General features: G+C 35.9%; 1 protein-coding gene across 1 annotated transcript; it reads left to right on the forward strand.

Annotated features, from left to right (window-relative positions):
• The first annotated feature begins 10,903 nt into the window (after positions 1 to 10,903).
• krt8 (keratin 8) lies at positions 10,904 to 15,461 on the forward strand. The gene is made up of 9 exons (XM_026199445.1): positions 10,904 to 11,385; positions 12,540 to 12,748; positions 13,259 to 13,319; positions 13,411 to 13,506; positions 13,605 to 13,769; positions 13,866 to 13,991; positions 14,082 to 14,302; positions 14,414 to 14,457; positions 14,621 to 15,461. The coding sequence occupies exons 1-9, from the start codon at positions 11,005 to 11,007 to the stop codon at positions 14,890 to 14,892; spliced, it is 1,575 nt and encodes a 524-aa protein (XP_026055230.1). The 5' UTR covers positions 10,904 to 11,004; the 3' UTR covers positions 14,893 to 15,461.
• The last annotated feature ends 9,910 nt before the right edge of the window (positions 15,462 to 25,371 follow it).

A 25,371-nucleotide genomic window follows, 5' to 3' on the forward strand; every position in this document is an offset into this window, starting at 1 on the left:
GAGCAAATATTATAAATCAGTTGACTGAGTAGATCTGTTAACTTAATCTTAATTCATTTGGGTGTGTGCTAGGCTGGAATGCTATAGACTCAAACCCTACACTGAAAAAAAATGAACATTACTTTTCTTTATCAGCATTTTACCTCTGCAAAACTGCATTTTTTTATATATATATTTCTTAATGTAGATTAACAGGGTTTGCATCCTTCAAACCACATTCAAAATTGATTAAAAACGCATATGCATGCAATGACTGTAATAAGTTACATTTTTTATAGATTCATGCCTTAAATGTTCAAAACATGCACAAACAGTCATCCACTAAAGTATTATTAGATTCATTACTGCAATTGCAAACAATTGTACCTGATCAGTCCAATCTAGTTAAAAAACAATTAAAGTTCCTCTACATTTTTCAGATAAGAGCATGAGGCTCTGAGAAGCTTATGCTCTTTTGTATAGTGAATAATTTGAGAATTACTTTGAGTTACTCATAACCCTTATTAGTATAATTAAATCGTGAAATGAAAGCTGTACTGGTGTCACTAGAGTTCATGTGTGCATTCACCTTGAAATCTGTTTGGCTTGAGTGAAAACAGTAAACCTGTCACAATGCTGCTGGATATTTAGATTTTGTACCAGACAATTGCAAGCTTCCAAAGTGTATATTCACAAAGACTGGAACACATAAATTTATTTAACATGCTCTTTTTTGTATCAGTCATAGTTTAATGTCTACAGCTGGGATAAATTTTATGACCGCTTCTTTCACAAAGAAGCGGAAATCTGTGTTTCTGGATAACACACTGAGGTTACAAAGCATTTAGAAAATATTTAGTCTTTTTTTTTCTGTTAAACATCCAAATGTTTTTCCCTTTAATATAATAATAAATTCAGTACATTTATGATTGTGCCCAGGCATGATTTCATTTCGGGCCCTCTACTCTCACAAATAGTCTAAATCTTATAAGAGTTGAAGAGATTGTTAACATCTGGACAGTTTCTCTCATTCTCAGTTTCTGGACTTATGATCGTTTCTCTTACATTTGAGCCCTTCTCGTACAGTTGCTTATTTAGTAGGATGGCCTGGTCTGAACTGTGCTATTTTCCATTTTGCTACATTGGACGCCACAGTACTCTTAGGAAAGTTTCAATCTTTGCCAGCTGTTTTATAACATTTTCCAAGTTTTTTCCTCTCACTTACATGGTCATAAAATTCCACAGGCGTCTCTTGGTCTCTATGACAGCAGGACTAAATCAGGCTCCTGCTGGAGCTGTTTTACTTCAAAAAGTGAGTTCTATTTAAATTAACGTTCAATATTTAAATCATCAATGGATTTGAAATCAAGACATTCAGACCCAGATGCAATGTTCCTGCTTGATTTGCTTTAGTTGCCTCTTCTGTTTTGAGTTTAGGGGAAAAGAATTGGTAGAATTCTTTGGTAAAGTCTTGTAAATGTTCGAGAAAAATAAGCACAAAAACAGTGACCCAGAAATCGTACTCTTCGTTATCCCATCCAGTGGAAAATAAAATAAAAATCTCTAGAATTCTCAAGACAACAGTCAGTCTTTGACAGAATCAATAGAATGGGATTTTGATTTGCTTTGTTTTGTTTGCATCTTCTGGTCTGATTCTGGAGAAAAAAAACTATAGAATTTTTCTGTATGAAATTCAGGCTTTGATAGAATTGTTGAAATGGGTTCTAATTTTAATTAGATTTATTGTTTGCATCTTCTGATCTGTTTTTAAAAATCTGTAGATATTTTCTGATAGAATATGGCTTTGCTTTTCATCAACTGTTCTGATTATGGGGAATTCATAAGACAAAATTCAGGCCTTGATTAGAATTTGGTGCTTTGTTTTGTTTCGTTTTTTGTTTTGTTTTGGTTGCATTTTCTGGTCTGATTTTGGATAACAACCTGTAGAATTCTCAAGAAAAAAGATCAGGCCCTGACAGAACTTGGTGTTTGTTGTTGTTGTTGGTTTTTGTTGTTGTTGTTGTTTTTGTTGTTGTTTTTTTGCATCTTCTGGGGGGTATTCCAGAAAGCAGGTTATGTGACATACCCGGGTATGTTTAAGAGTAAGTAAGCGGATAACCTCAAATTTCGGTTCCAAAAACGGAGGTAACTTTCAGGGTATGTTAGTAGTCATAGCAACTCACTCTCTGAACTTAACCTGCTCCAGAGCCACTTCAGCGAACCTTCAGTGGGCGTGACAGAACATTATATAATATTACAAAACATTATATAATATTACAATATGTAATATAGCCTATTTTATGTATATATATATGATATGTTAATGAGGAAGCGCTAATATAAGTAATAAATAAGGTAATATATTATTCTAATATGATTATTTCTTTTATTGGGATATATAAGAGTTATCTATAAATTATGTATTAAGATGTATGCATAAATTATAAAACACAATGACAAGGTCATGTTTAACTTATATATATTTATATATTTTATTTATTACTTGTAATATCTCACACATGGAGTGGTATTTTCTATAATGTCTAAATTCTAAATCAAAGTACATATCTGATATGACTTAATGTATAATTAGCATAAAACAAACAATATAATTTACATTCTCAAGGATTAAAGATTAAATGGAAATAAAAATAAAAATGATTGCACATCCATCAATTAGTTGGCGATATGCACTAAGAATGTAAACATCTAATGAACAAAAGAAGAAGAAAGAAACAGCTTGGCGCGCTTTTTCTTAGCGTCCGTTTCTATAGTGACTCGTCGATTCTTCACTCTGTTGAGAATGTCTTGAGTCTTAATCAGGAACATACTCTGAGTTGAATGAACTTACTCCCGGTAGCGTTTTTGGAACCACATACCTCGAGTAAGCAAGGTTTGGGGTTAATCAACCGAGAGTTCAGGGTTTAGTTCACGGTAAGTTAACCCTGCTTTCTGGAATACACCCCTGGTCTGATTTTGGAAGGAACTAAATCTGTAGAAGTATGTGGTGAAGAATTCCCAAGACAAAAGGTTATTTCTTTAGAAAAATCCTTTAGTTTGACTTGGCAACCTAGCAGAAAAAAAAAACATATTTAAGGGAGAGATGAGCGCTGAGGTCATCTCTAAAGTACGGCTCAAATCACTGTGGATCATGATGTCATATGATGTTACTGCGCTAAAACACTCCCACCCTCATTCCTTTGGCTCCAACCTCGTCATGTGGCAATATATGACATTTCAGTCTAATACTAACTTTCTAAGATCACTTGATGAGCAACAGGATCAGAATTCAGGTTCAGCAGATTATGACCAGTGTCACTAAATCTGTTTAGCACTGATTTAAAAGGCCCGTCCAGAAGGTGTGGTGTGACCTGTGACTTGTCTAGCTGATATGCAGGTGCGTATCAGTCTGATTAGCAGGAGGGTGCGGCAGAAAGAGGTGGACACACTGTGCTTCACGCTCGCCCTCTGTTTTACAACAAAACAGGTTTTGACCAGATAGATGTGTGCTCTCTGATTTAAATCATAATAGTCAGGGAAAGCCCATCAAAATAACCAGACATGCATGATTCAGACGTGCATTCTCAACATCAGCAGTCTCTACATCTAAATGATCTTAACCAATGTGTAAAAGGAGAAGTGTTCCTTAACTGTTAGAACTGGGTGTGTAGGTAATTATGAAACGTAAAACGTATGCTAGGTAGAGTACACTCGTCAGGATACACTCGTTAGATGTTTGCCAGAGATTCCTGTCTGGTAGTAGCAGGTGATTCATTAACAGAAGGTGTGAGTGAATTGTGTGAAAAGGGAGGAAACAGAGAGAGATAAACAGAGATGAATGAAGAACAAGATAAAGATCATAATGACAGGAGAAAGAGTCCCACTGTGAGCTGAAGGAAGTTCTGGCATCTTAGGTGTGTAATACTAGTGTACTGTTTACTCATTACTAGATACAGCTTGCTATAAAAAAAAAATATATTATAAAGAACACATTATGGAACAATAAATATTTCAAACAAAGTATGACGTGACGTGATTATTATTATCATTTCCAGCTATTTTTTGCATTTTTATTCTAATTTTATGTAAAAATGTCTTACTTTTTCTGCAGTCTGATCAAGAAGGTGTCAAGTAAGAGATTGTTTATAAAAATGATAGCCAGTTCGGTTCATTTGACCCATTGCACTTGGTGTATTCTGCACATTCTGCATGGAAGCCTGTTTCCACCACTAATTAATACAAAACAAGGTCATTGAGACATTTTTATCACACCATTCAGACTTTGTTCCTTGCCGTTCTGAGAAAAGTCAGAACTAGAGATATAAACACAGAATTGCGGAATATATACAGTACACGCAATTCTGAGAAATAAACTCAGATTTTGAATCTCGTAATTCTGACTTTTTCCCAATAATTCTGAGTTTACATTTCATAATTCATGGTGGAAACAACCCTAGTGAAAAGTACATTTATTTCATACAAAGTATAGTTCAAATATTGACATATTTACTGATTTGAGACTTACTGAAAGCCTATAAAAATTATAATTCAACTTTATTTGGTGTTTGCTTGCGCACAATGCACATTTCTTAATATTAAACCTAAAAATCTGATTGAATGTCATTATTGATGAGAACGATATGATCTTTGAATAATATCAGTCTTTAAAAGCAAGATATTTAAAGTGTACCTGAAGTATACACTTGCAGTAGTTCCACTTTAACAAATCAGACTTAATGCATACTAGTTTAGTATACCAAAAGGAAAATTGCAGTGCATTTTTATTAACCATATAATATGCAAATGTATTTGTAGCATACTTAGCATGAATTGTAGTATATTTATTTGTCACTGGAGAAGCTTTCATAACTTTGAGGATTACAGAAACTTATTTAAACAGTGTTACCACAGAGAGTGTTTTTTTTTTTCTCTCTCTTTTCCAACTCAAGTCAATCCCACAACCCTTAGACACACCTACACAAACCGGGCCTAGGCTCTAGAAATATCTCTGAGTTGTAGAAACTCTGGATCATGAACACGCAGGTTCCAATAATACTGCAATGGTTGAAATTCTTCCATGGATTTCCCATGCAATCCAAAAATATCCATGTCCTAGCCAGAGAGAGGCTGCATTCGCCACCTTACTCATTCCATATGCTAGGAAACTTTAGAGAGGAAGGATATTATGTCTACTATTGTCAGGAGTGAGAAATCTCCACCCAGCAACCAAACACTGCACTCAAAAGGCCTTATATAAACATATATCAATCAGTTTTATCGAAATTCCAGTGTAGCTTGCCAAGATACAGACTACTCGTAATTAATTTACACTAATAAGGTAGTCTCTTGAAAAAGTAGTTAGTACACCAGCTTAAAAGCTAAATGTACTGTAGCTAAAGTAACTACATTAAAGCTACTTAAAAGAAAAAAATCATACATTGAAAAATGTGACCACTGACTAATCAGAATCAAGTGTTTCAGAGAGCTGTGTAATAAAAAATACAATTAATAGGCTAATTGCTTAAACGTTTGCACGTTTCAGTGTTTATACATTCAAATAAACGTGTTTTTTTACAACCCGTATTATTTTTAGCAGTTTGTATCTGACATACCAGAGTAGATTCAGGGTTCGAGATTTATGAGCCTGAAGTGTTTGAAGTAACTTTGCCCTCGGCGATAACATGAAACGTTTTTCCTCATTAGCACACTTCAACATACATAAATATGAAAATATGCATGTGTAGATTTACAAACTGGCAAAGAAAGAAAGAAAGAAAGAAAGAATAAAGCAAATCAACTTCCCAGTAACTTCTACTTACCTTTCCAGGGTAAGATATTTTTATTTCATGATGATTATCTTTTGTAAACATGTATATGACAAGCTTTTTTATCGTATGTTTTCATCATGTAATGCAAGCTTATTTTCGGAATAAACTTGCGCAAACTTCTTATTTCCCACACATATTTCGCTTGATGATAAGCTTACTAGTAATCATGGCGTCTCTTCAGAAGTCTCCATGGCAACATATCAAACGGTAACACTCGAGCGCTGTGTACTTGAGGCCAGGAAACGTGAATGTGTGTCAGTAGTAGTTTGTGTTCTGTGGTAACCCTGCTGCCATGACAACTAGGGGCGTGGCCTCTGGTCAGGCGGCCATTGGGGAAGTACTGAGCAGACAAACCACTGAACTCAACCACTGAAAGCCACAGAATATTTCACCTCTGAGGAATCTTGCCCCCCTTTCTTTCTCAGTCCTGCTTTCAGATCGCAGCTTTTGAACAAATGCTGCAGATGTTTTGTGCTTAGACTCATTGAAATTGAAATTGAAGGTTGTCTGAAAATATCCCAGATCCAAGTTTTTGGCATTTTTACTATGCCTTGGTCATCCTCCTCCTCATACATTTGGGATTTCTCTAATGCCTGAATGAGTTTTTACTCACAATCAGTTCACAACGATGAGCTAAAGATAGACTTTGTGTTCATTTCTTCCATTCATATGCATGCAAATTATGACAGATGTGTCACTCATCTTTTCTGGCATTTTTAATTTATTTAATTTTCTTTTTTTTTTCTTTTTTGGAAATACCTGACAGATTTATATATTTGATTTTCTGTGGTGTATTCTACATTATCTCAAATTTTGATGATTTGTCATCAAGGTAATGTTATATATATATTTATATATATTTATGCATTTAGCAGACACTTTTATCCAAAGCAACTTACATTGCATTCAGGCTATCAATTTTAACCTATCCTGTGGTCCGGGGGAATCGAACCCCCAACCTTGCGCTTGATAGTGCAATGCTCTACCAATTGAGCTACAGGAACACTACATACAAAGCAATAATGAATGCATCATATCCCATAGTTTTTTCCAGTAAAAAGTAAATTTTGAACACATGAACACAAAAAAAAAAAAAAAATTGAAAATATCAATATTTCATTTTTCATTCTGAAAATATCAATAAATGCAAAATTATTTTGTTGAAAGTAAAAATGTATTCTGTGGTGGGCCAGTGAAAATGTTCAATCGGCAATTGAAAATGCGAAGTTACGGATTTATTGTCTGAGGCTTATAAGCATAATTCTGGTTTAAGATCAGTGAATTCTGAATGTTTATATTTCTGTTAGAGTTGGTATAATTTTTTTTAATATTTTTGAAAGTCTCATGCTCACCAAGACTGCATGTATTTATATAAAAAATACAGTAAAATAGTCATATTGTGAAATTTTATTACAAATTAAGAGAACTATTTAACATTTTATAATAGCATAGATAATATAATAGCAAAATTAGCATCATCACTCCAGTCTTCAGTGTCACATGATCCTTCAGAAATCATTCTAATATGCTGATTTGCTGCTCAATAAACATTTCTTGTTATTATGATCGTTGGATTATCAAACAGCTCTTCTGCTTAATATTTTTAAAGCAGATGGTATAGAGAGACATCATATCCTGTTGCCTGAATTGTAATTACAGTGAAGCCATAGAGTGTGACATCATATCCTGTCACCCGCATTCAACACAAGGTCAGTAATTTAGCATTAAATCTGGTGTAACGCACTTTAAAGGGAGTGATCGTGAACAAGTCCTGTGTGTGTGTGTATGTGTTTTGGGTGTAGAGGGGTATCTCTGATTTCACAAAGATAATCGAAAACAGTATGTGCTTAGTGGATGAAACCAGTGAAGCAAGAATAAAAGCATTAAGCAACATTGAAATCTGAACCACGAAAGCATCAAATATCATTGTTTCTCAGAACACAAAGTTCAAACTATTCTTTGTTCTCTGCTGGGGTGTGAAGTGGCTTTCAAAAGACCATCTTCAAAAGGCTCAGCTGATTCTGACCATATCAGTCACCTGATGGGATCAAATGCAATCAAATCGCAATCTCAAAGTTAAAGTGATTCAATTAAATTGTCAAGTTTATACAGAGTCAAGTACAGCAGGAATATCAGGTGGCAAATCTGTGATGAAATCCTGATTCAACATGATTCATAACTGATTCTTAACTCTGTGCAATAAGAAAGTGCATTATGAAATTAACAGCTTCATTTCTAATTCACTCCCTTGTTATAATATGTCATGAAAACATGCAAGATACCCCCATGATGATTTACAAACACATATGGATGTACACATCGGCTCTAGAGGAGGTGTTGGTATGTTCACTATGTGACATTAAATGCTGGTTTTCTCTCTGGATGTCACTAAAAGTGACACTGTCAGTCACCATACCTGCGTGAAAAGAGGAATCTTATAACTAAACAATGTTCTGGGCAGACATTTGCAGATTCATAACTCTTGGTTTTGTTTTCATGTTGTTTATGAGATAAGGTATGACAGCAGATTGTTCAAAACAGAACAGACACACCTGTTTTTACATTTAGGGAATGTTAGAAGACATTCCACAAGTAACTACTAGTTATGGTACACTGTTCTTCGTTTAGAGGGGTTCAAGTAAAAAAATGAGACACAGAGAAACACTGTTGTAATTCTGAGCCGCATTTTCACTCTCTGAGTAGAAAGTGTGAGTCAGAGGCACATTGGTTTATAAAAATATCTTAGTTTCAGTGGCATGAATGCTTCCTGCAGGCCTGTCCTTAAGAAACATCATAAACCATTTTCAAAAGCTGGTACAAATAGCTAGAAACAAGAAGTACATTTCAATGGTCCCACATTACTGAGCAAAACAATCATGTTCTTTGTATTTTGTCATGTCTCTGGTAAAATATCAGATATACTCTTAAAACATGATACAGTTGCTTGAGAAAAAATAATGTAGTTCTTCATAATTATGTAGGCTTCAGAACATTTTAGAGAATATATATTCATTTTATTTTATTTTATTTAACCACTGACAAATTATTTTGCTTAGTTTTTTATATTTAATATTAACAATAATCATTCTTATATATTTTTGTATTATTTTAACATAATTTATTTATAAATAAGAATTCCTCAAAATATAAAAAAAATATACTTAAAATTATACATTTGCTTGACAAGCATTAATGTAGATTGCTAAATAAGACTTCAGAGAATTTCAGAAAAAAATATACTATATATATATATATTTAACCACATAATTTTTTTTATTAATTATTATTATTATTATTTTAACTATTTAATAAATATTAATAATAATTATTAGATTTTATTTGAACATTATTGGGAAAATATACTTTATTTATTTTTTGTTTGTTGTTTATCAATGTGTATCTCATTTTGTTCCCTTTGTAAAGACATGTTCCATAAATGAATTATGGTATTTTTTGTTGTTGTTGTTTTGTCTATCAGGCAGCTATATGATAATAAATGAATAAATTATCTTGTTAATTGTTTTGAATACGAAGTCCAAAGTTATTATCAGGGCATGCCTGAAAATAAAGCCATATTATATCTGCAGGATAAAAGTGAGCCTGATCAGGTTTTCCCTGGTTCCTCTCCAAAACAATACCAGGGATTATTTAATTTTAGGAAAGGCCAGCACTTTAAAACATTATAAATCCATGACTGAAAACCAGTGAAGAAGATCAAAGCAGAGGGGATCTCAAGATACTGATGATTAAATCAGTAACTTTTCTAAATGCTCTTGTATTATCCAATAATGAAAGACAGCAGACGCTCAGAGAGAAAACATTTGACACGTGCACTACAGCAAGTCATCCAGTTTCTGTGGAAACTCTTTAGGTGCTTGAAGTTGTTATCTGACTCCATTAACATTATTGACTTCATTAATGAGGCCTTTTAAATGTAACAGCACATGCCACGCCTGATGACCCAACCGTAGAAACACCTGGTGACGAAATCAGAGTGGTCAATGGAAAGGACTGTGCTGGAGGAACAGGTCAAGGCAGAAACAGTTTTGTTTGAGCAGGTACCGTAATGCTTAGAGGATTAACAAGAATTCCAGTGCATTGGTGTGGTCATCTAGAAACATCTTGAATATGCAATGGCTAAAACAAGCTTAATACACAGCCTTCATCACCCTTAAGCCATGTTTTAAAATGCACACCTCTGGTTATTTAACTATAAACCCAGAAAGACCATAAACCTGGTTAATTTTAAGAGGTTTCTGGATTCCAGTGGGCTTCAGGACCTTAGGGGTAGTTTTTACAACCTGATGGGTTTTGCCTGCTGTAACGTGAGAGACTGTTGGTGGCCTCCATGATGTTAGACAGTTTCAACTAGGTTTGCTTATAGTCCTGTCTGTCAAGTTATGATTTGCAAAGTGTTACAGTATGTAACATCCTTAATTTCCACCATGTTTAGCTCAACTGTACAGAGTCTTTGAGTTAGTTACCACATAATCTTTGTATGAATTTAAATGTTATATCACCGGAGATGATGTTAAAGCACAGCTGGATATCGCATGCTCCACTTTGTATGGCTTCCAGTACTCAGAGATAAAAAAATATCAGCTGTCAGAGGTTTAAAGTGAAATACAACACCTTCCAGATGTCTTATTTGTATAAGCAAATCCATAGTTGCATGCTATTTCAGTGTGACACATTGACTTGTAGATTCGGTTTGCAGCATTGGAGTACTTTGGTTCCAGTGTTTAATATTACTGACATATTATTATGAGTTCACACTCTGTATTTTGGCTTTTATCAAAGTGAATCCATTCTTTGACAGAACAAATAATATATAGGCTATTAACCAGAATTATCCAAAGAAAAGTGGAAACTACTGAAGCCGTTTTATTGTTTCAACCATTAACATTTCCAGAAAAAATGTTTGTTTCTAGTCACATTGAATTACTAAAAGATCCATGTACTGGTTTGGCTAGGAATGTAGTGATACAAGTGTTGAATTTCTACTACACCCACCCTCTACACCTAAACACTGACCGGCCAATCAGAGCCTCCCTTTGGCTCCTCCCACTCAGCAGCACATATAGTAGGAGAGCAGAGTCTGCTGTCCTCTATCTGCTCGAGGCTCTTATCTGCTGCTCTTGCTCCCCCTGCTCCGGGTCATTCAATACCAGCACAAGACAGAAAACACATCAGCAGGATGTCGTTCGCCAAGAAAACCAGCTACTCAGTGAAGTCCTCTTCCTCTGGATCTGTCCCACGCAGCTTCAGCAGTATGTCTTACTCCGGCCCCAGCGTCAGCCGGCAGAGCTACAGTGTGCGGAGCTCCTATGGAGGTGCCAACCGTGGCATGGGAGCTGGAATGGGTGGTGGTGGCTTCATCAGCAGCTCTTCAGCCTATGGTCTTGGCATGGGCATGGGCATGGGCACCGGTGTAACACCCATCCAAGCGGTCACCGTCAACAAGAGCCTCCTGGCACCTCTGAACCTGGAGATCGACCCCAACATCCAGGTTGTCCGCAACCAGGAGAAAGAGCAAATCAAGACCCTCAACAACCGTTTCGCTTCCTTCATTGACAAGGTGGGTTTAACGCTTCTTTCTTTGCAGTTTTATTAGTCAAAAAGTTTCCAGGTATGAGTCAAACTAAAGTTGGTATTAACCCAGAAAAATGGCCCAAGACTGTATCTTCTTGCTTAAAACATCTCTAGAAGTGAATCTAGCGTGGTGCAGAAAATATATGTGGGACTGGATACGTTCTCATCAAAGAGAGAGAAGCTAGACTTATGGAAAGCTGAGAAAAGGGTGTGTACGTGGTCAGACTGTGAGGGCTTTGCATTTGAATGGGATGCCATGAGGCTCTTCTGAAACCCTTACAGAGAGTCCACACCCAAATAAGGACGTTCTGCAGGACATAAAACCTGTTATCTGCTTATCAACATTGTTCAATTATTACAAACTATTACATTTCCAAACAAAAATGATCAATATTAGAAGAAAAGTCAGTCACATACCTATATAGTTAATATTTAATTAGAAAAACTGTGGGTATGTTCTGGATAGGTTACGTAACAGCGTTCAACAAGAAGAGGAAATACCCTGCCACACTTTTAAGCCTTTGTGGTGCCCTTCCTCTTGTAACTACAATAGTCTACTTTGTATTACATTATTTGATTAAAACACACTGTTTTGCATGATAAAACTGGTTGGTAAAGTCAGCTGGCTCGGTGACACCTTTACTGTAATCTAATTGTGTGTGCAATGTTCACCTTGAGCTGTTCAAAATCTTATCACAGAATTATTTGCTCTCCGCCCATCATTTACACACTCTTACAGACTCCGGCAGATCTGGTCTCTTTCTGCTGTCCCTTAATTAATAATAACTACATAGATAGTCCCTTCTCCAAAAAGTAAATTCCACAGGATAAGTACAGCTCTAGTCACCCTTCCTGATACCCTACTGGAATATGCGTCACAATTTCCAGGGGGAAAAGCATTACAAACTGAAAACATGTGCATTTCTCGTTATTTAAAGAAAACAGTGGTTTCCTTTGTGAAGAAGCAATATGTTGGCATATGGTCTCACTTCTGTGAGCTGGAGCAGAACCATGTTTCCAAAATGACTTTGCAGCATCGGTCTGGGGGCGTTGCTCTCTGAAGCTGCGCTTACTGCCAAGTATGGTTTTCATTTGTGCCTTGATTGAGACAAAACCTCTATTCTAATCTTGCCAATGTAGGTACGTTTCCTGGAGCAGCAAAACAAGATGCTGGAGACTAAATGGAGCCTCCTTCAGAACCAGACGGCCACACGCTCCAACATCGATGCCATGTTCGAGGCCTACATCAACAACCTGCGCAGACAGCTCGACAGCCTTGGCAATGACAAAATGAAGCTGGAGGCTGACCTTCACAACATGCAAGGCCTTGTTGAGGACTTCAAAAACAAGTACGTACAATGGCTTTCACAAAATCCTCTTTTCAATTTGGTTAGACGTTTGGTCTGGGGGATGGGCAGCGCCCAAGTATTGTTGGAGGAGGCTTTTATGGTGCACTTTAGTGTTCCCAGAATAACTGAGGCTCTATAAATTCAAATTGAGGGAAAACATGTTTTAAATTTCTTATGGGAGTAAACTCAATTCATACATGATATACATATACATAATGTATTCATAACATCCCATGAAAAAAAATATGTGCCTTAATTAAATGGGCATCAGCATGAGTCAGTCAAATTACAGCTATTGAACAAACATCTACACAGCATCTTTCATGGATCTCTAAACAAATCTTATGGCCCAGTTAAAGTAAAGACCCATGGGAGACACCAAACCAAATCCAGATAAAAAAAAAAAACTGATGAGCAGTTCTCACAAAAAAAAAAAAAAATGGAGCATTGCTGCCCCCTAGTGTACAAAACCCATTTATAAACAATGTCATTTTCTTTACTTCTCTTCAGGTATGAGGATGAGATCAACAAGCGGACAGAGTGTGAGAACGAGTTTGTGCTCATCAAGAAGGTTCGTAGATTGTCTTTTACTACTCACGACTACTTATAAACGCCTACTTTTATCTTTAATGATGTGATTGAATTATGTTTGCTTATCGTAGGATGTCGATGAGGCCTACTTGAATAAGGTTGAGCTGGAGGCCAAACTGGAAAGCCTCACTGATGAGATCAACTTCCTCAGGCAGATCTTTGAGGAGGTAAATTACAGCTAGAGATTCCCAACAAACATACCATTTATTTACTCATGACAAAACGCATTTTGATTATGTCGCGCTCTCTCGTTGTGAACTTGTAGGAGATCCGTGAGCTGCAGTCTCAGATCAAGGACACCTCAGTCGTTGTGGAGATGGACAACAGCAGGAATCTCGACATGGACGCCATCGTCGCCGAGGTCCGCGCTCAATACGAAGACATCGCTAACCGAAGCCGCGCTGAAGCCGAGATGTGGTACAAGTCCAAGGTGTGTAATCTTTTGAGTATCATGCAAACTGCAAGTCTTTAATATCTAGTTGTTCATTGAGTTGAGTGAGATATTAAATCGTGTTCTGTTTCTCAGTACGAAGAGATGCAGTCATCTGCAAACAAATACGGTGATGACCTTAGATCAACAAAGACAGAGATCGCTGATCTTAACCGCATGATTCAGAGACTGCAGTCCGAGATTGATGCCGTGAAAGGACAGGTATGCAGCTATGTGGAATGTACAAATGTATTTTGTAAGGTAACAGACATTAGGACTGAAACTAAGCACAAATATTTCTCGTTTCAATAGCGCGCCAATCTGGAGAACCAGATTGCTGAGGCAGAGGAACGTGGTGAGTTGGCCGTGAGAGATGCCAAGGCCCGCATTAAGGACCTGGAAGATGCCCTGCAGAGAGCCAAGCAGGACATGGCCCGCCAGATTAGAGAATATCAGGACCTGATGAACGTCAAACTCGCCCTGGACATTGAGATCGCCACATACAGGAAGCTCCTGGAGGGAGAGGAGGACAGGTAATGAAATGCATGCTAGCTGTGAAACCTAGTACTCTATTTTTTAGATAAAGTTCAGATTTCTCATTCTGCACAGGAGTCTCATTACTTCTTGTTCACTCTTTCCAACAGACTAGCAACTGGAATCAAGTCCATCAATATCTCAAAACAGAGCAGTAAGTTTGATTCTTTATTACAGAGATCCCTACTGAAAAGTTAGCATGGGATGCTCTTGTATCATGGACATTTGGTGCTGATCTTTTCAGGGTTCTTTCTTCGCATGACTATATGAAATGCATGAGATTCTCCTCTCACTTCTTCATGTTTCTTTCCCCATAGCGAGCTATGGCGGTTATCCCATGGAAAGTGCAGGCAACGCCTTCAGCAACTACTCTAGTTATTCCAGCGGCTACGGTGGTGGATACGGTAGCGGCTACAGCTCTGGTGGTGGCTATAGCTCTGGCGCCGGCTACAGCTCTGGCGGCGGCTACAGCTCTGGCAGCGGCTATGGTGACACCATCTCTCAGACCAAGAAGAGCGTTGTGATCAAGATGATTGAGACCAAGGATGGCAAAGTTGTGTCAGAGTCCTCAGAGGTCGTCCAAGATTGAGCGAGTCCCCTTCCCCAATTCTGTCCTCTAAACCTCACGCCTCTTATGCATTCCTGACCTTCCCTCTCAACTCATAAGGCTGCGGCCGGTCTAAGGCACTAGACAGTTATGCAGTCATAAACCAGGTTGTAAAACAAAAAAAAAACAATTCACACTGACCAAAGAATTCCAGAGGGACCAAACACTCTCACTGCTCTTGTCGTGCCTTAATCCACATCACAAAAACCTCACGCCCTCAGGCCACTGCACAACAATACTGTCTTCAGATCTTACCTTGCACAACATGGCCACGTGTGTAGGCTGGACAATCCTCGATGTGCCACTAACATGAGCTAGCCATTTAGCTGAATTGCTCAACATGCTAAGAAACTGATTTCAACAGTAACTATGAAGGGTTATATTTGCGTTTATGCTAAATTACTAGCATGTTAGTGGTAGATCCACGTGGTTTGCCTATTTTGTAGGAACTCATTTCATTGTACTCTGGCAATTAAGAGAGACGTTGCCTGTGTATCCTGTTTTCTGAGGTGCTGTTTTTGCTACCAAAATAAAGTGTTTACCTAAAACTAGTCTTTGTTTTTGTTTTGTTAAATAATTAGCCTCTCTACAAAACCCACAACCTGCAAAGACATGTCAGAAAGCTAAGGGCTTTCTTATTGGAAGGTTAGCCTACTTGTGTAAAGTAATTAAAATCATAGTGGTTCAACTGGCAACAGATGTGGGGAAACCCTGGACAACTGCATCTGCGTGCCACCAATTTTTCAGTAAGTGCAGCAATGTCACCTCTTACTCATGCCTGATTTTGACTTTGTGCTGTCTGACTCAAATAGTGACTTGCTATTACAGTATATTTCCAGGAAAGGAGATAGGCCTACATCACCTACATTAACTAATTTAGGACTCTGGTGTACTACCTTAACTATTATATAATATTTAATATAAAATATGTTTATTTATTAATCAGTTAGCTTATTCAGCAGCAAAAGCTAATTCATGTGTATCAGTGTAACATAATATAAATTAATACGTTTTTTGAAAGACAATACACACCCAAACTATAATGAATAATTTAACATCCTTCCGTGATCACACAGTGATTATGGTAACAAGTCCTTATACTGTATAATGTATGGCAGTTGAGTTCACAATCATCGAAGAGTGAATTAAATAAAATGGGGAATTCCGTCCTCACCAAATAAAGTGAGGAATTCAAGTGAAACTAAGCTTTGGGAAAACTGAAGCTTTCATTTCAACTGTATTGTAAAAGGGTTCATTACTCAATTATTTTGTGGACATCTGGTGGTCAGAAGGATGAATAGCACCTATTGCACCAAAGTGCACAAAAGTGCAGTTGTTATAGGTCTATGCTGGGATAATAAGGCATTATTGTTTTTTTTTTTCTTTGTCTTTTTCTTTTAGGAGTTCGAAAAACATGGCAATAAACATACTACTACTCAACTAGCCAATACTACTTTGAAATTATCACTATTATTTATTTTATTATTATTTATTATATTTTATTATCATTTTATTATAAGATCTTTGCTTATAAAATAAGTCAAAGGATTGGGACATATGTTTAAAATAAACAGATCACATATTGTATTTATGAATGTATTTAATGTTTATTTTACTTAGTGCCAATTATAATCACTAAAACAATTACTAATCATAAAATAATTGACATAAAATACATTGCTTATTAAAAAAAGACAAGTAATAAACAAGTAAAGCATAGATGACATGCTGTCTATTTTAGGACCATTTAGATAAATTTAGAAAAGTTATTAAAAAACTATATTATAAAGAAACCAAAACTAGATCCTAGTGAACTGGCAAATTACAGACCCATTTCAAATCTTCCATTTATGTTTAAAATTTTAGAAAAAAATTTGTCTTTCATTTCAGTCAGGTTTCAGACCAGTGGTTCAGGAATCATCTAAATTATCACCAGTAAAGTATGGAGTGCAACAAGGATCCATCCTAGGTCCTCTGCTATTTTCAGAATGCATGTTGCTCCTTGGTAATATTACTAGAAAATACTGGATTAGTTTCCACTTTTAAACTGATGATATTCAACTATATATCTCAACGAGATCAGATGAAACTTCTAAATTGCTAAGCTAACAGAGTGTGTTAACAATTTAAAAGATTGGGTGACCAATAATTTTCTCTTATTAAATTAAAATAAGACAGTACACAGAATCTCATGGATTACAAGTTGTAACTAGACAGATGTGCTGTTATATCCTCAACAAGTCAAAAATCCTGTGGGTGTTATATTAATGAAATCAAATGGGTGTTATATTAGACAGCAACTTGCCTTTTAAAAATCATATTTTCCCATCTTACATAAACAGCATTCTTCCATCTTAGAAACACTGGCAAGATACGAAATATGTTATCTGTTTCTGATGCAGAAAAGCTAGTTCATGCATTTATGACCTCTAGACTGGACTATTGTAATGCACTTCTAGGTGGTTGTCCTGCTTCTTCAGTAAACAAGCTACAGGTAGTCCAAAATGCAGCAGCTAGAGTCCTTACCAGGTCAAGAAAATATGATCATATTACCCCAAATTTACAGTTTCTGCATCGGTTACCTATTAAGTTCCATATCAGTTACAAAATATTATTATTTACCTATAAGGCCCTAAATGGTTTAGCTCCTGCGTACCTAACTAGTCTTCTACCACGCTACACTCCATCACGCTCCCTAAGGTCACAAAACGCTAGTTTTGGTAGTTCCTAGGATAGTAAAGTCCACTAAAGGAGGAAGAGATTTTTCACATTTGGCTCCCAAACTCTGGAATAGCCTTCCTGATAATGTTTGTTGTTCAGATACACTCTCTCTGTTTAAATCTAGGTTAAAAACACATCTCTTTCGCCAAGCATTCAAATAATGCATCTCATAATCTTGTACTGCAGTTACATCTGATCAAATGAAATTTATTATTCCTTAGCTTGGATTAAACAAATCAATTTTGCTTGGTTGGAACAGGAGCTATGCTAATTATGTCTCTATTTGTTCCTCTGTTTTGCCTAAGGATTTACACAAGCTTCAGTCTGGATCCTGAACACCTGAGAAGAGGTGATGCCAACCTTGAAACAACATACAGAACTAACGAATATTGCTATAAGTTTGATTGCAGCATATAAGTATTCATCGTATGTTTGATTACATCTTTTATTGATTTTCCATAATATTCTGCCATATGTACATTAACTGTCACGATTGATAAGCTACTACTAAATATTGTAGAAACTTAATTTTCTGTAAAGTTGCTTTGCAGCGATTTGTATAGTGAAAAGTGCTACACAAATAAACTTGAATTGAAAAGTTGTTTATATATAAAAATGTGTTTAGTTTTAAGGGTATGATACATTTGATATTAATTTTGTACTGCATGCTTATTCTGTGCTGAATCACAATAGTGATAATTATAATTTAGGAATAATGATAATTAAAGAGTCAAAGAGTAAAACGTGACTGTGTGAAATGGGAAATGGGTGATAATTTGCTTAATTGTCATGAATATGCTATAATGACAGATTATGTCACAAAAATAATGGTCCTAAAAATAGTTTCTCTTTTGTTTTTCTTTTTTTCTTTACAATATGACCTGGAAACAGTGTCTGCACGAGAGTGATTCACGTCATTTAGATTTGCATGGCTATACAAAACCCTGCAGGCCTACTAAAACAAATATGCCTATTCAAAACAAACAACATTCAGATTTAGTTACAAAGTTGAATAAAATAAATAACAAATGACAAAATTACGAAAATCTATACAGACTATATCTATATTTTAATGAGATTCAGAAGAGGCTTCTCAAAGGAGGTTCCTCTTTATGTCTCTTCCACTAATGTCTCCAAAATGAAAAACCAGCCAAAAACAAGTTTAAGAAGAGGTTTCTCATAATGTCTCTTCTCTTAACCTGATAACTGTCACTCACGTTTTTGAAGATAGACATGAATGTGCATGATACAAACCTAAATTTTTATAATTCATGACTGAAAACATTTTGTTACATGATTTTGATGTGCCATTTACATGGTAATGCAATGTCTGATTTTAAAATGGGTTTTAAAGGATGAATTTTGAGATTTTATGTTTTCAAGTGATATATAACTTCTGATGATTTCTAAAAAGTGATAGAGAAAAAGGCAACGAGGAAGTCTTTTTTTTAAACAAAGGTCAAAGCTCCTTTTGTAATGTAGATTTCTGAGGGTGCACTCTTGTCATAAATTCATCTATTACTTTTCCTACATAATTTTTAACAAAAAATATTGGTATAATATATATTTGGGAGTCTTAGACCTTTCCAACGATATATAGTTTGTCAAGATTAGATTAAATTTGATTGTAATATAGTATAGTCAACGTAGGGCGTCCCGTATACGGGACGGGGTGACATTTAACAGGTTAAAGCTTCTTCTAAAGTCTCGATGGAGAGCTGGCCAAAGAAAGCCTCAGAACAACAGTCTTCTCCTAACATAGCTGACAGTGGAAAACAGCCTAAAAAGAAAGATACAATAATACAGTGTAAAAAAAAAAAACATAAAACAATTGCATTAAAGGGATTGTTCACCCCAAAAATTAAAATGAACCGATGATTTACTCACCCTAAAGCCTTCCTAGGAGTATATGACTTACTTTCAGACAAACTCAATTAAAGTTATATTAAAAAACGTCCTGGCTCGTCCAAGCTTTATAATTGCAGTGAATGGGTGTTGAGATTTTAAAGCTCAATAAAGTGTATCCATTCATCATAAAAATGCTCCACATGGCTCTGGGGTTAATAGAGGCATTCGGAAGTGAATTGATGCACTTGTGTAAAAAAAAAAAACACTTCAAAAATATGCAATTTAGTGCAGTTGCTGACATTTCTTTGGCCAAAAGTAAGATGAAAATCAATGTATTGTAAATCAATGAAATCTTCATAAAAGTTTAGCAGACTTGCATAAATTAAAATGCTTATAAATATCAGTTGTCACTCTACATCTCCCAGTAATATGTCTTATGAAGATGATAGTATGTACATGATTAGTTTTATCATCAAAACTCTACATAATGAAGTGCAACACTGTTCAATGGTGACTGAGAGCTTATCGTTCCCCAAAAGCCTGACATTTCAACGTGGTATCTTTTTTAATAATGATGTATCAAGTAAATCTACATAGATGCTCTGATCCAGTCCAGATTCATCTTGAAATATTAAGTGGAAATGTGAGCTAGCACAGTGCTGTGATATGAGAGATGTGGAAGAAGACTCGGATGAGTGTTATGTAGTTCAGAGTTGCTAATTATGCCGGTTATTAGCTGGAAATAACACACACCAGAATGCTGTGAAATATTCCAGAGACCCGTGTAATAAATAAATAAATGAATTAATTTGTGACTGGAAAAGACACAGAGGTCACAGTGAGGACTGACATGTGCATCTGACATCTTCATGACTGAATGTAACAAACATAAAACAGCTGGTATAGACGATTCATACTGGAAAAACAGTAAGGAATACGGTACAGAGAAAAGAGAGAGTGAAGGTACCGTGAAACTACAGGAAATAAAGAACTTCTGAATAAATGAAATGTACCAAACCTAAGAAAAAAAACGAAAAAGTCTAAAATCCACATAACATTATGATTATTTTAATCATGGTGTGACTCGATATATGTCAGAACCACTAATTTTAACACACGACCTACAACCATAGGGAGAATTTAAGGACTTTCATTTCATTTTGTGGAGTGGATAGGTTCTATAAATGTTTAAGGTTCTTCATGAAACCACAAATTCCGATATAGAGTCTTTATGTTTAAGAGTTAGCATAAATCATAGGCTGCACATACTGTGCCACAGAGCAACTTTAAACTTCTATTAAATACAGTCAGGGCTGGTGTAACACACAGACATCAGAGCAGAGGAGTTACATTAAATATCACATCTACAGAACAAGATTTCAACAGAGGGGTCATAATCTGGCTCTGAATACAGTTCTGTTAAATAAAGTCTCTGCCCCATCTTTCTTTTAGGATGACATAACTATAACACTATATTGGGACAGTTTCAATCTTTGAACTACTTGAGTGACATGAATGGCTTCTAGAATTTTTTTTTTTTTTTTGTGAACAGACATCCATCTCACACTAGGTGGCACTATAATGAAATCATTTCTATTTCTATTAAGCTTATGATTCATGAAATCCACATTCTCAGAGGAATTGTTTTACACAACTGTCACTGGGGTCACACAACTGTCACCCTTTGAAAAAGTACTAATATCTTCACTTTAGATATTAATATGTACACGCATTCTATTTCTGTAAAGAGAATATCTGATATTGCAAGTTTTCTGGAAATAAAGTTTCTTTTTAACTTGTTCTGGGTCTTTTCACATGAACAGTTGAAACGAAAGTGTGTATCATTTGGCAAAGATACTCAAAAACATGATCTTCAATGTATTATTCTCAGACAGAATTCTCTCAGTGAGTAAGTTTGATTAGAATCCTAACACTTTGAAACCAGGACATTCTCAGGACAGATCAATTAGTTTTTGTTACTTTTGCCCTAGGGGGCGCTATATCACATTGATCATGATCTTCAATGTGATATTCTTTTAAAATTGCCCACTTACCCCTTCACTAACCCTCATATTAAAAAAATGCTGACCACAAATCCTTGTCTGTCAAGCTTTTACTCTTATCCAATGAAAATTCTGTGTGGTCCAATAGTTTCAAAATCATCATGAATTCAATATTAAAGCAAAGTAAACTTGCGTTCAGGCCTACTATTGCTCCAAAATAAATGCATGTTGTTAACTTAATTTTATGCATTGATTTAGTCATAGCTGTAGCACAGTAATAATTTTGTAAAAAAAAAAAAAAAAAACACCCCTTTTGTGCTCAGGTACTTTTTTGATATAAGTTTTAACTTGTTTCTGAAAGACTTGTGACATTGCTGTGGTTCCCAAACGGGGTGTGTGCGAGCCTGGGGGAGCGGTATGTGCTCTGGGGGAGGGCAATGCAATATTTCCAATGCCAGAATATCTCATCAAAATGACATTTGTCATACATGTCAGTGTTTTATTGGCTTATTTTTTTATTTAATTTTTTTTGCAAACAGCAGTTCAGGCTCAAATTTGCCGTTCCACTCGTCTCATAACTGGTAAAATCTGGTGGTTCATATGCCTAGAGTAGCATACAGAGTATATAAAGCAAATACAAACTTTAAAGTATTTAGTTCCCATAACTGCTGGTGCAGACTCGATCATAATGCTGTCGGCGTCACAGTGTAATAATGAATCTGTTGGTTACAGATGATTGACGTTTGGCCTGTGGCACTGCTCGTGCAAGCTACAGTCCCGTTAGAGATTGAGTTTCACTCAAAGGTCCCCACTAACTTGACATCTTTTGAATGAGGTTATCAGGAATTTGTAATATAGATCTGGGCAGGTCCTCTCATAAAAGATTTACACAGCAGGCAAAATTAAATTAAATTAAATTAAATATTTAATAGTAAAATACTAGAGTAAAATCATAATTTATTGTAATGTGCATCAGTTCCAGTTTTGCAGGTCCAAGTACATTGAATGAATTTATATATTTATCATTTGATTTTTATATGTTAAATGTAAACTAAATATGCAAATCAAAATAATTGTGTTTATTTTTTAAATTAGTAGAAATGAAACTCATTACATTTAAAGAATATTTAATATTAAAATATGAAAGTAAAATCATAGTGTATCAACAATGGAGATAATATATATTACTTATTTTGATTAATCATATTTCAATGTGGGCATGCTGAATACGTGCATTCGTTTAGGACATGCTGATGATATAGCATTCATGTTATGTAAGCGCAGATGGCTCTGGGGTCAGATTTGCAGGTTTGACAGCTGTGATGAAGCACAGTGGAGTCTGTCGGTATATGTAAGTGACAAGAAAAATAATTTTTATTAAGCAGGGGAAGGAGCATATACCCTGCAGTGCAAGACAGGCTTAGGCAAAACCCTCCACACACACACACACACACACAAATATACATCAGCCTATGCTTCTTACATAACAGACCCCTGACCATACAACACTCAGGGGTCTTTTATCAGAGTACAGGAAAATTCCATCATGAATATGTGCCTGTGCCTGTCTAGCTGCAGGGGACAAACACACAAAGTAGGCGGTGGGAAACTACAAAGCTTTAAGTCTCTGCCATAAATCCTCAGGGTTTCAAGCTCTTGAAACTACACCTTTTATTCCTAAATATGCTCCAGTACTGCCAAAACTGTGACAGCTCTGTTGTTGTTGCATAGCTGTCACCACCATCAGAATAACAAACGTTAGTGACAATGGTGTTACTTCAAAATCTGAGGCTGCTGTGTTTGCACAGATCATGTCATAGACTGTTCAGACAATGCATCTGCAGCAGCCACCGAAACACTGAATATTGTGTGTGAAATATTGTACTTGTGAAATGTACATTTTCACACAGCAGATATGAAGTTATTTCATTTATTCCCTTTATATCAAGGGAATAAGGCCTTTAAGTTGACCTCTTTTTTTATTAGCTGAGATTATTAGATTTTAATCTTTTCGTGACCCCTTAGATTTAGATTTGGTCCCAGTCTTTGCTGTTGAATGCAGTTTTCTGAGGTCATTCTGAGTGTGTGTGTGTGTGTGTGTGTGTGTGTGCGCGCGTGTGTGCGTGCATGTTTGTTCACTGACTTATTATATTTTTTATTTAGTAACATTTTAGTAACAATAATGTTTACACTTAAATGGAATATAACTGTAATCTTCATAAAGTCCTCTGAAAGCTTTTGAAATTGCATTTTAATATAGGCTACATTGTGATATGATCATTTCTCAGTTGTTAAGAAACATCCTTGTTGCAAACTCCTTCAGGCAATATGTGCTATTATAACATACCGTATATTCTTCCATGCAGCATTTTTCTCTTACCAAGAGTTTTAATGCTGCAAGGTGATTTTTGTGTGGTTTTGTTATTGCTTTTGTGAACCAATAATGTGTTATTTCACAATCACGCTTCCCGTCATGCAACAACAACAACAGGTTAAACAAAAGTTTGCATTTTGCAGTACACATGCAGATATTGCTACTGTATATGAATCTGTCAAATGATTATATGCTATGTGTTATGTATTGCTGCATTGCATGTTCGGCCTAATTTTGCAACACGAAATTAACATGACTTAAATAACTAGTAATAACAAGTGGAATAAACAGTAACTCTATTTGCACTAAAATAAACAGTGTTTAAGATTATGTTAATAGATTAATATGTTAACAAATACCAGTTAGCAGTATAAAGCAGCATCATTGACTGTTTTCTAGAGGTAAAATAACTAAAGTGAATGACACCAGAACTTCGCACATTCAAGTTACGAATGGCCATGCATGCTCTTACGGTACATTAAAAATATGATTTCTACATATTCTAAGAAAATATAATTTACTGTATGCTTGCCTGTGCAAAATTAGGTGCAACAATGCTAGAGTTGTTAACAAAATGAATTTGCCAGGGTGTTTTCTAACTTATGGGTTTCAAGTATATCATTCGTCAAGCAGAAATAGTAATTATTGTTAGTTATATAGGGGATTCATTCATACGAAGCATTGATTTGTTATGAACAGAAAAAAGCCTGCCTCAGATGCATCACTAACGTATCTTGGGCAATAGGGCTCTCTGGCACCGGAGCAGAGAGCCAGAGGGTTGGGATGTGACAGGACATGAATTATTAGGTGGAGAAAAGAAGGAGGAGAGCAAATGATGGGAGGGGAACGCAGTGAGAACAGGAATACCGTTTTAAAGGATTAAAGGAATGAATGGCTCGATTTTAACTCTTTGCTTCTACATTCGAGTTTGAACTTCGACATTCTGAATACACTAATTTAGGAAAAGAGTCAATCTTGCAACACAAGTATTAATTTGACACGCTGCGATTTGAAACATTAGCTTGCACTGTGATCGATGAATTACTATAATATAGTGTGGACTAAATGGAAACACCCTATTCAAATGCACTTACAAGGGCATTTACATTTAAAAGTAATGCAAAAGTAGGACATGCATACTGATATCATGCAAAGCGGCAGAAAAGTGTGTGAGAGAGAACCAGTGGACCTGCTTCTTGTCAGGCAGGTTATGTCACACGGGCTTGTGTCCTCTGGGCCTCGCAGTTTCATAGTGTCAGTAACACTGGTGGGATAACTGATTCATGACCTTGCTATTACGAGTGTGATGCTTCATAGCTCTACAGTATTAAGTTTTGTTGTTTTGCACTGGTTACTAAGGCTGGGTGTGATGCTTCTGTACTCCATCCATCTATAAAGAGTCATCTGTTCACACATTTACTCATCCTCCGTTGCTTGGCCATATGCACAAACAGGCCAGACAGCGTAAAAACAGCTCAGATATTTACCTTTTAGTTTAACATTTCTTTTGATTAA

This window comes from Carassius auratus, chromosome 23 (assembly GCF_003368295.1).
Source record: "Carassius auratus strain Wakin chromosome 23, ASM336829v1, whole genome shotgun sequence".
NCBI lineage: Eukaryota > Metazoa > Chordata > Actinopteri > Cypriniformes > Cyprinidae > Carassius > Carassius auratus.

Coding starts and splice junctions, on each gene's coding strand:
- krt8 (XM_026199445.1), top strand. CDS start 11,005: ATGTCGTTCGCCAAGAAAACCAGCTACTCAGTGAAGTCCTCTTCCTCT. Junction 11,386..12,539: donor TCGCTTCCTTCATTGACAAG/GTGGGTTTAACG, acceptor TTGCCAATGTAG/GTACGTTTCCTGGAGCAGCA. Junction 14,303..14,413: donor CTGGAGGGAGAGGAGGACAG/GTAATGAAATGC, acceptor TCTTTCCAACAG/ACTAGCAACTGGAATCAAGT.